The 15,010-nt window shown below is 44.0% G+C and overlaps 1 protein-coding gene across 4 annotated transcripts; it reads left to right on the top strand.

The window, feature by feature from the left end:
* The first annotated feature begins 779 nt into the window (after positions 1 to 779).
* LOC112232714 (probable E3 ubiquitin-protein ligase DTX3) lies at positions 780 to 14,508 on the top strand. 4 transcript variants are annotated; one of them, XM_042299689.1, is made up of 7 exons: positions 780 to 998; positions 1,248 to 1,332; positions 1,503 to 1,544; positions 11,432 to 12,080; positions 12,229 to 12,442; positions 13,107 to 13,324; positions 13,662 to 14,508. In XM_042299689.1, exons 3-7 carry the CDS (start codon positions 1,532 to 1,534, stop codon positions 13,735 to 13,737), a joined length of 1,170 nt encoding a protein of 389 aa, XP_042155623.1. In that variant the 5' UTR covers positions 780 to 998; positions 1,248 to 1,332; positions 1,503 to 1,531; the 3' UTR covers positions 13,738 to 14,508. The 4 variants fall into 4 exon arrangements, with proteins under 4 accessions (XP_042155623.1, XP_042155624.1, XP_042155622.1 ...); XM_042299690.1 differs by lacking the exon at positions 1,248 to 1,332; XM_042299688.1 differs by having other exon boundaries at positions 780 to 1,332.
* Positions 14,509 to 15,010: the final 502 nt, after the last annotated feature.

Raw genomic sequence — 15,010 nt, 5'->3', positions numbered from 1 at the left:
TATTTTTTACTGAAGTATATTACACCACTGGTTTTAAAGTTGGTTTAATAATACTTTCCTATAGATATTTTGTCTCAAATTTTGACCAGGTGAAGGACCAACCCCACGGACAATCTGCAGAGTAAGTTCAAATAGAATTTTATTCAACATTCATGACAGACAAGGGACATTGTGTTATTTTTTTCTGTGTATATATGAATGGCTATGCTTTACACAATGTAAAGCATCGCCACTTCGGGACTAGCTGCCCTCCTTCATATTCTACATTATTGTTAGTGGGATCAGCCTCGGCTTTCAGGCCTCGCTCACGTTGTTTCATCCCGAAGTTGAGGTGAAAGCCTGGTTGAGGCTAGAGTGGGATAGGTGCCTGTGCCCCAGAGTTGCTTGAGGGACTTACAATATTGAATTGCGAGGAAGACCTAATGGCATGGTGTACCTGTGTTTGTGTGTGTGTGTGTGTGTGTGTGTGTGTGTGTGTGTGTGTGTGGTGTGTGTGTGTGTGTGTGTGTGTGTGTGTGTGTGTGTGTGTGTGTGTGTGTGTGAGAGAGAGAGAGAGAGAGAATTCCACTCCATTGACTTGCCCAATCCTACATAGTTAAATAGGGCGTTTCACTCAGGTAATGCATGTGCTACAGATACATTATGTGTGCTTAGAAGTGTCTCTGTGGATTTCCCTGAATTGCTCAAGAAAATGATTCAGTCCGATCACATCCTTGCCTAAATGTTTTTTACCCGTCACAGAGGGTTCTTATGACGAACTTCCTGCTTATGATTGTCTCGTCATTAAACTGTCAGACATTGAGCTGGACCGACATTGCAGAAGACTACCGACTGACTGGTCTACAAATAACCTTGCTTCATAAAAAAAACTACTCATTATTATTTGTAGATCAGTCAATCGTTCACCATTTACCCACAATGCATCATGGACATAATCCTCTCAAACACGGCCATGGACTTTAAAGGCTAAAACATGGTTGAAAGTGCAAACAATTTCTGTAAGTATTTGTCTTGAGTACGCAGCTGTCACAAGCCGAATGAAACAGCTAACGTGGAATCGTAGCCTAGTGTGTAAGTGGGGGTTGATGTTGTAGTAGTCTGTCTCAAGGACGTGGAAATAGCAAGACAAACTCCAGTAGCGAGCGAGAAGGGGACTCGGATGAATTGTTAGCTAACGTTACGGATAGCTTAGAGTGGATATCAAGTATGTCTTGACTACAAAATACTTATCGACATATCCACCGCAGTACACGATTTTCAGGCCTCGTCCAATGGAAGATGGTGTAGCTAGTTCCATAATCTCTAAAACTCATCTGACAGCTACGGCAAAAGGTGAGACAATTTACCCCACGCCGCATTCTCTTTAGTAAAATGATTATGGACGTGCCATTTAGGAATTTGAACAGAATCGTTTGGTTCCTCGCTGCTGATTTCTAAAGTAAGCGAATGTAATCTGACGTGTGTCAATGTTTACTACTTCAGTTTTTCTCTGTGTTCAACAGGGGGATATTTTCTCGATTGAAGGGAATATATGGGATCGCAAGGTAACCATCTAATAAATCATATTTATTTACACTTGTTTCATACGACTGTCAGAGGTAAAATATTGCTAACAGCTAAACGTGTTGATGGACAGAGGATCGGATTGAGGTAGGCGCAGTTTCCTTTGTTTACTCAGTCTGCATTTCAGAAGAGCGGATACGTTCCTTTCAGCAGTGTCGCGATAACTACTGTTTGCCAGCCTGTTGTAGCTTTGAGGTGTGCTGCGACCACTGACACTAAACACACGCGTTCCATATGGAAACAAACATGTTAGCTACACAGTTGTTACTTTGTAACGGTTTGCGATTAGCGGTATTTTAACAGGTCTGTTGTCTAGCAGTGCATGAACCTTGCTTTGGCGAATCATTTGGCGCTGGCTCTCATTTTCTCATGCAAAACCAATAGTGTCAAAAGGGAAATAAAAGTATTATCAAAGATATTTATAACTAATGCAAGATAGTTAATTTGTGTCGTTTTTATAGTGGGAGCAATGAAGCATAGTGGGCAGATCAAGCAAGGAGGTGGGCAAGGCTAAGCAGGAGTTAGCGAGATCCTATTGGCGCATTGTAGCATGTATTTGCATATTTCCGTTAGGGAACGCCTCCTTTGAAGTGCATATGTTCCCAAACTCAATTCGACCTTGCACTCCTAACAATGCCATTTAAAAAACTTAAGCAACACGTCTTTATAACTTAATGCCCTGTATTGGTAGTGAGCACATTCTAAACTGATGCTTCAGCTTTATTGCCCCCTGTGATGTGTCTGGATTTCCCCTTCTGTCTGTGGTATTATCTGAGTTTTTCGCAACCCACCTTCTGGCTGCTATGTACCGGACCTCTTACTAGCCAACGGGAGGCGGGGCGACACTGGTAGACAGTGACCTTCGCACCCGCCTGCCGAACACCTGCACTCACCTTCATTAACAGAACTGCGGGAAAACAGTGCCGGACAGACCCCCACCTCTTGCTAGCCACTCCGACCGGTACACACGAGGCAAGAGGTGTGGCTACACAGTGAACTAACATGCATGCTAGTTAGTGACCGCCAAGCGGGGGTGAAGGACACCGTCTACCGTTGTCGCCCTCGGCCCTTCTTCTGTGGGGTTTTTCGGCGGTCGTGATTCAACTTTATGGTACCTACTGTAATGGAGCGCCCCACCTCCTTTCTGTCCTAGCTTAAAAATGGACCAATAGAAGTTTAGAGGGTTTTCCTACAGATGCAGGAATTCCCACGTGCAGGAACTCCCCGAATTGCGTGCTGCAAATCAACCCTTCTCCACGCAGCATAGGCCGAAATAGCATCAGTGTACCAGCAGAAATAAGTGATTACATCACTTAACAGTTCCGAGGACAATTCAACGTTTTGACTTGGCTGCATGTTAAATTCTTGCTCTAACAGTCCATATATGCACACTGATTGGAAGCTGCATATAGGCTATGAGTGGGGTTCTCATATCTCGTTACTTTGTCATCATGTCACGATTGTTGTGGTAGGGTAGTAAACTCACACTGCATTGCATTGGTGCACTGTTATGGCTCCGATTTGGGTAAAGAGTAGGGGGGCGGGAGTCAATTATATGATTTCCATTTTAAAGTTTAATGAACTGAAGTTGAAGTCATTTAGAATATGAGAGTCGCCAAACTCACTGATCCCATTTAATGATGTTTCTGATGTTGGCTATTAAGTTCAGTATTTCACTTGACATGTTTTCTATTGATGAGTGGCTTGCCTTGAACACAAGCCACTGTTGATTATGAGGGGGATGTATGAAACGGTCTCTCTGTCCTCCGTGTGTCTCCTGTGCACTTTTCCAACACACTAGTACAGGTCACAGATTACATTGGGATTGGATGAAATGAGAAGATGAGACTGTTTGAAAGAGAGCAACCCGGCTCTACGTATTTTACTGGGTTGTGACTCACCGACACCGCCCCCAGTTAGAGGAGAATAAAGCAGTTTGAGAGTTGACACCCAGGGAATATGTGTTCGCACATAGAAGATTTACATGGGGATGGTTCTGAAAGGAATTAGGAATATTCACATACAGGTTACAATGGATGGAGCAGAATAGTGAAAAGACATGAATGAGCTTGAATCATGTCACGGCCTAGAACTCCCAATAGCACAATATGAAAGACTTTATGTGATAATACACTGCAGCACTAAACCGTAAGCTGTTACACAGAAATACTTCATAACAAGGACTGTATCTACTATGCATACAGTTGAAGTCGGAAGTTTACATACATCTTAGCCAAATACAGTTAAACTCAGTTTTTCACAATTCCTGACATTTAATCCTAGTAAAAATTCCCTGTCAGGTCAGTTAGGATCACCACTTTATTTTAAGAATGTGAAATGTCTGAATAATAGTAGAGTGAATTATTTCAGCTTTTATTTCTTTCATCACATTCCCAGTGGGTTAGACGTTTACATACACTCGATTAGTATTTGGTAGCATTGCCTTTAAATTGTTTAACTTGGGTCAAACTTTTGGGTAGCCTTCCACAAGCTTCCCACAATAAGTTGGGTGAATTTTGGCCCATTCCTTCTGACAGAGCTGGTGTACCCGAGTCAGGATTGTAGGCCTCCTTGCTCACACAAGCTTTTTCAGTTCTGCCAACAAATTTTCTATAGGATTGAGGTCAGGGCTTTGTGATGGCCACCCCCATACCTTGACATTGTTGTCCTTAAGGCATTTTGCCACAACTTTGGAAGTATGCTTGGGTCCGTTGTCCATTTGCAAGACCCATTTGGCACAAAGCTTCAACTTCCTGACTGATGTCTTGAGATGTTGCTTCAACATATCCACATAATTTTCCTCCCTCATGAAGCCATCTATTTTGTGAAGTGCACCAGTCCGTCCTGCAGCAAAGCACCCCCACAACATGATGCTGCCACCCCTGTACTTCACGGTCGGGATGGTGTTCTTCAGCTTGCAAGCCTCCCCGTTTTTCCTCCAAACATGACGATGTTCATTATGGCCAAACAGTTGTATTTTTGTTTCATCAGACCAAACAAAGCCAAGTTAAACAACAACTACAACTTCGTGTACACACATTCCATGCACTGTCAGGCTCAGAGCCATGTATGTATGCCCTTGCAGGAGCGTGCAGCGGTCCTGTCTGAGCAGTACAGGGTTAACTATGAGCATCTTCCATTAGGAACAACTTTTGCCCTCAGAACAGCCTCAATTTGTCCGAGCAAGGACTCTACAAGGTCTCGAAAGCGTTCCACAGGTGCTGGACCATTTTTGATACAAACTGTTGACCGTGAAAAGCCGAGCTGCCCATTCACCCTCTGAAAAACACACATACACAATCCATGTCTAAAGGCTTAACAATCTTTCTAGAACATGTCTCCTCCCCTTCATCTACAATGATTGAAATGGATTTAACAGGTGACAATCGTTTTAACCTGGTCAGTCTGTCATGGAAAGAGCATGTTCCTAATGTTTTGTACACTCAGTGTAAACAACATGCTGGCAGGGTTGCCAGGTCTAGCTAAAATTCCTAGCCTGATGACTGCTAAAAACCCACATTTATCCAGTAAACCTTTTTTTCCATAATGTTATCGAGTGAATTAAGAAGGAATATCAACGTAATTTTTAATGACGTAGGCTAAGAAGCAAAATGAGGTTTTCCATAAATAATAATTATTGCGAGTTTAAAAATGTTGCAAGTGTGAAGATAAATCACCCTTATTAAACTCTCCTGAGTGGCGCTGCAATGTAAGGCACTGCATCTCAGTGCTAGAGGTGTCACTACAGACCATGGTTCGATTCCAGGCTGTATCACAACTGGCCGTGATTGGGAGTCCCATTGGCCCAAAGTCGTCCGGGTTTGGCCAGGGTAGGCCGTCATTGTAAATAAGAATTTGTTCTTAACTGACTTGCCTAGTTTAAATAAAAACATTCCATCGATGGATGTCGATTTAACTTGTTTTGACTGCTATGATTAAGCCATAACGCCACAGGAGGTGTGGTATACAGTAGGACCAATATACCACGTCTAAGGAACATGTCCCTCAGCTGTGGTATATTGGTCATATATCACAAACCCCTGAGGTGCCTTATTGCTATTATAAACTGTTATCCAACATAATTAGAACAGTAAAAAGTACCTTTTTGTCTTTTCCGTGGTACACATCTGATATACCATGGCTTTCAACCAATCAGCATTCAGGGCTCAAACCACCCAGTTTATAATTGTAAATAAATCCGGTTTGCGCATGTGAATAACTATAGATAAATCCCGCAAGCGAGTTCGAGTGATGCAACTTGGACAGAGGATCTCAATCTCTGTGCAAGAAGCACTTCAAAAAGCAAATGTTAGTTTATTTTCTGGCAATTGTGCCAGATTTTGAGACCAGAAACCATTATAAATGGCATGTTTGTGAGATTGACTTATTTCAATAGACACAGGCTTCTGACTAAAATCTGGGTTAATAATTCCAATTCAACTTTGCCATGGTTTACTGAGCTAGATGCAGGTGGCCTATAGCCCCTGATAGGCCAACATCTAATTTCAGGGAAAAATCCACAATGTGAAGAATGATACATTTGCTGTGACCAAATAACAAAATATGTCCATGAATAAATGCATAATAACACAAGGCTACAACAACAAACTGAGTTACAGGCTATTTATTAAATCTGTTTGCCAGCTACACAAGTGGCACAAATTGATTTGCAATGACTCTAGTGATAGTAATTTCAACATATTTATTGTATCAAATGGTAGGCAACAGTAACCTGCAATGACATGTAGAAATGAATAGTCTACTTGATGGCCAACAGATGCAGATGTAGCCCATCATTCTCCACATTTTAATGTAATTTTTCATTGTGGACCTTTAACACATTGTACCCCCCATAACACAAGCACACGAGGGAGTTCCATAACTTCCATTTCAAATTTCCACCTCGCAGCGCTCCAGACCCTAGAACTGAGCATGAGTAAAACCCTTCGCTTGATGCGGTTATCCATAAGAAAAGTCAACATTAGAATGCAGTTTACATTAAACCACCTCTGAGCGAATTAATCTATAGTGCTCTAGTGCGCCTGAAGTCCTTTTCCAATGCTTTGTCACCATTATATCAGTTATGTCGCGTTAATATGTTTTATGGAAAGAGTGTCTCCATAATAACCGATCTAAATAGCCTACCTACAATTGGTAGAAAGTTGTCATTATGTGTGTGCATGCTGCTCTGTCTCTGACTCAGCTGCCCCTGCTGCAGCACGCTCTCAACACATCCTTTTGGCTCTCCACCACTCACTCAGTCTGCTCACTGCCTTGTAGTCAGCAGCAGGTCACAGTGAAATAAATATATATCCACATACATACAGTACCAGTCAAAAGTTTGGACACACCTACTCATTCAAGGTTTTTCATTTATTACTATTTTCACATTTTCTTTGTAGAATAATAGTGAAGACATCAAAACTATGAAATAACACATGGAATCATGTAGTAACCAAAAAAGTGTGAAACAAATCAAAATATATTTTAGATTCTTCAAAGTAGCTACCCTTGATGTCAGCTTTGCACCCTATTGGCATTCTCTCAACCAGCTTCACCTGGAGTGCTTTTCCAGTGTTGAACGAGTTCCCACATATTGAATTACTGCAAAGAAACCACTACTAAAGGACACTAACAGTCCCTCCAGGATTTCACAACATTGTTTTGTGATTTCTGCGCCCCAAAATACTGAAAAACAGCTATTTTTCTGAAGGAAAAAAAGGGGTGGAAGCTAGCTTAGAGTTCCAACATAACTTGAATTTGACATGAACTTGAGATTTAATATGTCTTTATGGGGGATTGCCCCCATAATCTGGAGGTACTAAAAAATCATAAACTAGGATAAAAGAAACACCTAGGGTCCAATCTGAAATTAAGACATATCTCAAGTTCATCTTCTGTGAAAATAGAGACAAAGTGATCTTTTGGGCTGTTTCTTTTTCTGAACATAACGAGAGGTGAGGGATGACCAAGGGCTAAGCTCATCTAGGCCTATATCTCAATGTAATCATTCATTTCATCCTCCCTATCCTCCTCCATATCAATTGCTCCACTGCGGAGTCGTTAGTTGTGGTACATGAAGACCCAAGGCTCGTAGGTTGTTAAGAGGTTGATTGCCTACGGCTGGACAACTCAAGCTTGTAGATACTGTTGCTTCGCTCAGCATCAGCTGAGTTTGAGACTGCATCCTTGTAGCATTTGGCCAGGGTGCTCAGCACAGGAAGTCTCTCTTGAAATGCATCCCAGAAGATATCCAAATCCACCACCCCACTCACTGTGGCTCTCATTGTTGCTGGTCCTTCATTGGTCAAGTAGGCACCCAGTTCATCTCTCGGTACCCTACTGAAGCCTGGAATAGCCTTGTAGCTGGGCACTGTCATCCATAAACACAATGTGACATGGATCAAACACCCTAACTTCTTGGGGGAACTCCATGGCAGGCTGACCGTCTGACATGTACTTCGTCATTTTGTCCTCTGCATTGCTGTATGCCTCAACAGCAAAGGGCAAGTCGTCAACTGCATCAAAGTAGTGTGAACAAGCCTCATAACTGTAGTTATTTGTTGGCCACAATGTACATCTGCAAGTCCTCTAAATAGTGAAAGATCTTTGTTTTCACGGGATGTCTGCTCTGAAAGATGTTGAGAAGCTGCAGGATGACTTTATACTTGTCTGTCATGATGTTCAGTTGAATCTGCAGCGACTGAACCAGCTCTTGGTTTTGTAGCATCTCATGGCGTTTCTCTACAGACTGTTGGGGCACCTCGGCCACACACCTGTGAATGACAAGAAATAAAAAAAGAGGACCATAAGAAATATTACTTATCCTCCATGTGAAATGACATCGCGGCTTACAAAAAATGTAGGTCACCTTTTTCTGCATAATTACAATGATATAAATGACAATGATTTAAGCAAATGTAGAAGGTATGTAGATTTAAATCATACCTGTATTTCCATCTCTATGAACCCACTGTAGAGGCCAAACGGCACTGCTGAGAACTTGTTTTGCATGCCCCTGACTGGTAAAATATATGTGAACTTAGCATGAATGCGTTCAGCTGATCAAAAGCTTTGCAGAAAGCACTCCCTATCAGATTAATGTTGTGAGCCAAGTGTGTTATGTGCAGAGAGTAGGGGAACAATGACTGCAGTGCAGCTTTGTAGGTTATCTTCATGTACGCAGCATTGTCTGTGTCAAAGACAATGACGTCCTCATTGGAGATATTGTAGTCTTGTAGACATTTCCCCACCGCCATGGAAACTGTTGAATGGTTGCACTGCTCCAGAAATACTGTCTCTGCGAGGTAGGCAACAATTATCCCGAGGTATCCTTTTCAAGTGGTGCGATGACGATGTTCTACATCTGGAGTTTCATCAATGATGACTGTCACTGGCTTCCCTGCAAAATGTTGCTTGAGTTCTTCCTTCACCTTCAGGTAGACCTCTCCCAAGTACTTTTCCTGTAGGTGGTTGTATCCAGGGATGGCTACCAGGTACTTTTTAAACAATATTACCATTTCTAAAAAATAAAAAATAAAAAAACAGAAAGATTGTGTTTTTGTGATCCGTATTAATTTTTACAGAGTTTTAAATGGAAAAGCTGACAAATTGCACTCAGTGCTTTGAGGCGTGCTCTCCGTAGACAGACTGGGGAGAGCAGAGTGCCGACCACCCTACTAAAGCCAAGGTTAGACTGGGGAGAGCAGAGTGCCGACCACCCTACTAAAGCCAAGGTTAGACTGGGGAGAGCAGGGAGACCACACTACTAAAGCCAAGAGACTGGGGAGAGCAGAGTGCTGACCACCTACTACTAAAGCCAAGGTTAGACTGGGGAGAGCAGAGTGCCGACCAGCCAAGGTTAGACTGGGGAGAGCAGAGTGCTGACCCCTACTAAAGCCAAGGTTAGACTGGGGAGAGCAGAGTGCTGACCACCACCCTACTAAAGCCAAGGTTAGACTGGGGAGGTTAGCAGAGTGCCGACCACCCTACTAAAGCCAAGGTTAGACTGGGGAGAGCAGAGTGCCGACCACACTACTAAAGCCAAGGTTAGACTGGGGAGAGCAGAGTGCTGACCACCCTACTAAAGCCAAGGTTAGACTGGGGAGAGCAGAGTGCCGACCACACTACTAAAGCCAAGGTTAGACTGGGGAGAGCAGAGTGCTGACCACCCTACTAAAGCCAAGGTTAGACTGGGGAGAGGAGTGTGACCACCCTACTAAAGCCAAGGTTAGACTGGGGAGAGCAGAGTGCTGACCACCCTACTAAAGCCAAGGTTAGACTGGGGAGAGCAGAGTGCCGACCACCCTACTAAAGCCAAGGTTAGACTGGGGAGAGCAGAGTGCCGACCACCCTACTAAAGCCAAGGTTAGACTGGGGAGAGCAGAGTGCCGACCACCCTACTAAAGCCAAGGTCAGCGGAGTTTGAGTAAAACGTCACTCACCTTGATTCTTTCAGTGCTTGCCGCAGTCTTCCCTGCTACCACGTCAGTCATGGTGATCTGCCGCTGCTGTGGGAACTGTTCTGACATTTCCATACGCTTTGCTGATTCCAAGTGACTGTTGATTGTCGACTTTCTCTTGTGTTTCAGCACAACATTGCACGGAATGCAATACAATTTCCCCCCACTTCCATGTAAAACATTTGGAAATTGGTCTTTAACTGTTATTTTTGTTGGCAAATGAGATTGATTTCTGGTCGTTGTACTGCCTGTCAGCCATCAACAATCACCCATCTTCTTCGCACGCTGACAGGCCAGGGGGAAAAAACTTGTGGTTGAATTGGGCCTTTTTCCACGGTAACCATGCAGTAATTGGTCAAAATTACTAACCCGCTTTTGATTGGACCCTTTTATGCTCTAAAAGTGCGGGGATTGGTCAAAATTGTGAGCTCCTGCATAATATGCACTGATTGGTTGATTTTTGCATTGAATTATGCGATTGCAGTATAGCAGAATCCTGGAGGGACCGCAATAAGAAGACTTGCTTGGGCCAAGAAACATGTGCAATGAACATTAGACAGGTGGAAATCTGTCCTTTGGTCTGATAAGTCCAAATGTGAGATTTTTGGTTCCAACTGTTGTCTTTGTGAGACGCAGAGTAGGTGAACAGATGATCTCTGCATGTGTGGTTCCCACCGATAATTCAAGGTACAATTAACCAGCATGACTATCACAGCATTCTGCAGCGACACGCCATCCCATCTGGTTTGGGCTTAGTGGGACTGTCATTTTGTTTTTCATCAGGACAATTACCCAACATACCTCCAGGAGAGTGATAGAGTGCTGTGTCCGATGACGTTGCCTTCAGTCACCCGACCTCAACCCAATTGAGATGGTTTGGGATGAGTTGGACCGCAGAGTGACGGAAAAGCAGCGAAAAAAGTGCTCAGCATATGTGGGAAGTCCTTCAACACTGTTGGAAAAGTATTCCAGGTGAAGCTGGTTGAGAGAATGCCTAGTGTGCAAAAATCTGTCAAGGCAAAGGATGGTTAGTTTGAAGAAAATCAAATATAAGATGTATTTATTTATTTTTAAGAGAAATGCCGTGGTGCCCGAGGTGCAATTTAGCCCAAAAACCCGCGAACAATACATTTTCACCCTCAACATTGTTATCAAAGTAGGACAATTTGCAGTGAACATGGCAACACTGCTTGCTGGAACTTAGTCCCACAACACACTCGCCAGGGGATTCTCTAACATTGTTTATCATGCAAATGTTAACAATTACGTTCACTGCATTATTTGAAATGTTAGTCTCTCTATTTCCTGTACATTTTCCTCCGGTGCAGTAAGTTTAGCATGACATTTTCCTTTTATGTTAGGCTTGAATATGTGTCTAATGGTTTCTCTCGTAATTCCCTATGCAGTTTCATCGGATGAGATGAGTGTGCGCGGGGGGCAGGGTAGTGACGAGGTGCTGGTGTCCCAGGCGGTGTGGGACTACCTGGCTGCCGCCGGCCAGCCCTGGCTCATAGACTTTCAGGACAAGCAGGGCTTGAGCGCCGGCATCATCCGCCGAGGTGAGCGGGGAGGCTGCTGCGCAGTGCGGCTACGTCCCATAGAGGGATCCCGTTCTGGGGGAGGACCCGGGATGATGGAGGAAGGACCCATCTCCAACGAGACCCGCAAGGCCTTCATAGACTTATGCCGCTGCGCCCGCAAAGAGATGAGCAAACAGGATGGGGGTCCTAAACGGAAGAGGTCCCTGCTGCCCTGCGTTGGGGTGGGGGTCCTGGAGGGGGATGGAGAGGGGAGCCTGCTACCACCTCAGCCTCCCCAGCCCAGACGCTCTCAGAGGCAGCAACAGAGATATAAGAAGCCTGCGGAGGAAGAGGCCTGTGTGGTCCTCTCCAACTCCACGTCCCACAACGAATCCGGACAGAGGAAGAAGGACAACATGGAGGTCAGCTGCAGTATGATGGCCTCCTCTCATAACCAATCCCACAGTGAGGCAGACGACTACACCTCATGTTCCATCTGCATGGGCGACATGGTGGAGAGGACCACACTGGAGAGGTATAGCTAGCTACATTTTAAACTTTTGTGTTCAGTAATTCTCAAGGTTTTTCCAAACCATGAAATGTGTCAGCCTTCACTGCTATTGATGCTACGTAATGTTTTCAAAACTATAAGTAAAAGTGTTCTTTCTCTTTGACCCCCCCAGGTGCGGCCACGCATTCTGCCGGTTGTGTCTAGACCAGGCCTTCAAGGTGAAGAGAGCGTGTCCTGTGTGTCGTCAGGTGTACGGCCAGCTCATAGGGAACCAGCCGCCTACCGGGTGTATGATGGTGGAGAGGGACCCAGATCTGGAGTTGCCAGGACACGAGGGTTATGGGTGTATCTGCATCATCTACAGCTTCCCACCTGGTTTACAGGCGGTGTGTGTGTGTGTGTGTGTGTGTGTGTGTGTACTAAAGACGCATGGAAGGGTATAGAAATGGGAACTAGCCCATTACCTTTACTAAGCCCATTACCTTTACTGGGTTTTGGTCTAGCCCATTACCTTTACTGGGTTTTTGGTCTAGCCCATTACCTTTTCTGGGTTTTTGGTCTAGCCCATTACCTTTTCTGGGTTTTTGGTCTAGCCCATTACCCTTTCTGGGTTTTTGGTCTAGCCCATTACCCTTTCTGGGTTTTTGGTCTAGCCCATTACCCTTTCTGGGTTTTTGGTCTAGCCCATTACCCTTTCGGGGTTTTCCTACATCTGACACATAATTTACATTGCTAACCATCTCTTTTTAGTATTTTTATTTGTGGCCATGTTCACAGCCATGTTTACAAATCCCAGCTTGGATCTTTTAATGGTTTATATCCAGGCTGTATCACAACCAGCTGTGATTGGGAGTCCCATTGGCCCAGCGTTGTCCGGTGTAGGCCGTCATTGTAAATAAGGATTTGTTCTCAACTGACTTGCCTAGTTAAATAAAATACAGTCCATGAAGTAATGTTATTGAATGTCTATACCACTTTACTTCATTTCTGTGGATATAATTGTACATGTTCTTTTCTAACATTCCTCTGAATTATGCCTGGATCCTGCAGCCGGAGCACCCTAACCCGGGGGTGAGGTACCCTGGGACGGACCGCGTGGCTTACCTCCCAGACAGCCCAGAGGGGAACCGGGTCCTGGGCCTGCTTCGCCGGGCCTTCGAACAGCGCCTCATCTTCACCATAGGGACCTCCATGACCACAGGAATGCATAATGTCATCACCTGGAACGACATCCACCACAAGACCTCCTTATGGGGCGGACCACACTGGTATGGAAACAGATGTCTTTACTGAAGGCTATTGGAGATTTAAGTATGTTTGTGAGATGTGACAAGTCATGTTTACATTTTTGTGAAAAAAGCTATTGATGACTGCTTGCATGGAAGTCAAAAATAATCACATGGCTTTAGTTTGTTCTTATGAGATGTAACAGAAATATGTTTTTCAGTTTATATCAATAGAAAGCTATCCATGTTTTGAGCATGTGGTTGGGGGTTAAATTGTGATTATTGTCGTGCATTTGCTCCTAGAAGGAACTCTAGCTGTTCCTGTGATTACAACAACTCTCTGACCTGCTGAGGGTTTTCTGTTCATTTCTCCTGACAGCTTTGGATACCCAGACCCCACTTACCTGGTGAGAGTGACCGAGGAACTCCGAGAGAAAGGCATCGCTGCAGACTGACCGTACAGATTCTAGAATGATTATTCTAGGAACATTTTAGGAACCTCTGGCTGCCCTGCTGCTGCTGGTGGTTGCTAGGCTGCAGTCTCCTGGACCTAGACCCAGCAGAGCAGCGGATGAATACGAGATGTGACTGGGCCCCACAGCAGCCACAGGAGTACGGCCCAGTGGAGGCCCACATATCCCTACAAGACCACTTGATGGGGTGACTCCTACCTTCCACTTCAGTCGAATTTTCACTAATCATGCATTGATGTCAATTGGAGACCATTTGACTTAAGTGGAAGTGAACATTTATCTAAAGTGGAATTTAGGATTCACCCTTATGTTCCTATCCTCGTTATCTATCTTCCCGAGTTCGGCTCAACCCAGCAGCACTTTGTGTTGAAGAAAACATACAAATGAGTGCAGTGCAATCTCTGTGTGAGCTGTTTTTGGCTCCACTCATCCAAGTATTTATCATATAGGGATTCATAATGTGAAGGTACATACTAGTTAAATATTATTTTGAAACCTAAGTTCAAAGAAGAGTCGTATTTTGTCTGTTATGTTTATTTCCACGCACATTCTTAATTTACCTGTTAAAAACACATGATTTGTGCTCTGTCCAGTACGCTCTTAGAATAATAATGTTTTCTGTAATTATGTTAATAATAACCTGTTATTTACACTGTATTAAGACAGTACTAGAGATAGTTGGTGGCAGGCAGAATAGTACTGTCTGTTTCAATAGAAAGCTCCTAAAGAAATAATTAAATTTCTCTGAAAGGAGTTGCACTCGAAGGCACTTTGTCAAGGAGGGAGGGAGTCCGTCAGTAGTTCAGTCACTGTTGGAGGGGGAGTTGTTCTCTGCATAGAATAAGAATTATCCTTTTGAATTAGAATGATCATTCTAATTCTGTGGTTCTCTGCTTCCAGGGAACTGGTAGATGGAAGAATGCTCTGAGCAAAGCCAGGCAGGCGTTAGTCGTTAGCAGCCGTGAAGCTAATAGCCTGGTAGCTATAAGTTGATGTCAATTTTCTTGGAGCCCTTCATTTCCCTTTTGATCTTCTTCTCCTTTGATTTCTTCTCCTTTTTACTTAAATAAGAAGAATGTTTTCTATTTGATGTCTCTCTCTGCTGCACCGTTCTGTTCTAGCGGATGAACCAGGAATGTCCAGATAGACTGACTACTAAGTATGAGATTCATTGTCATTCCTGACCGTCCCTTGCTCTCTCTCTCTCCTCTCTCCCCTCGGTTGTTTCTCTACTCTAAGATGTTATCCCTCCCAG

Source organism: Oncorhynchus tshawytscha, linkage group LG16 (genome assembly GCF_018296145.1).
Source record: "Oncorhynchus tshawytscha isolate Ot180627B linkage group LG16, Otsh_v2.0, whole genome shotgun sequence".
Classification (NCBI taxonomy): domain Eukaryota; kingdom Metazoa; phylum Chordata; class Actinopteri; order Salmoniformes; family Salmonidae; genus Oncorhynchus; species Oncorhynchus tshawytscha.
The sequence above is the reverse complement of the archived record's forward strand: the minus strand, read 5'-3'. Positions and strand labels throughout refer to the sequence as shown.

Coding starts and splice junctions, on each gene's coding strand:
- LOC112232714 (XM_042299687.1), top strand. CDS start 974: ATGGTTGAAAGTGCAAACAATTTCT. Junction 12,443..13,106: donor TCCCACCTGGTTTACAGGCG/GTGTGTGTGTGT, acceptor TGGATCCTGCAG/CCGGAGCACCCTAACCCGGG. Junction 13,325..13,661: donor TTATGGGGCGGACCACACTG/GTATGGAAACAG, acceptor TTCTCCTGACAG/CTTTGGATACCCAGACCCCA.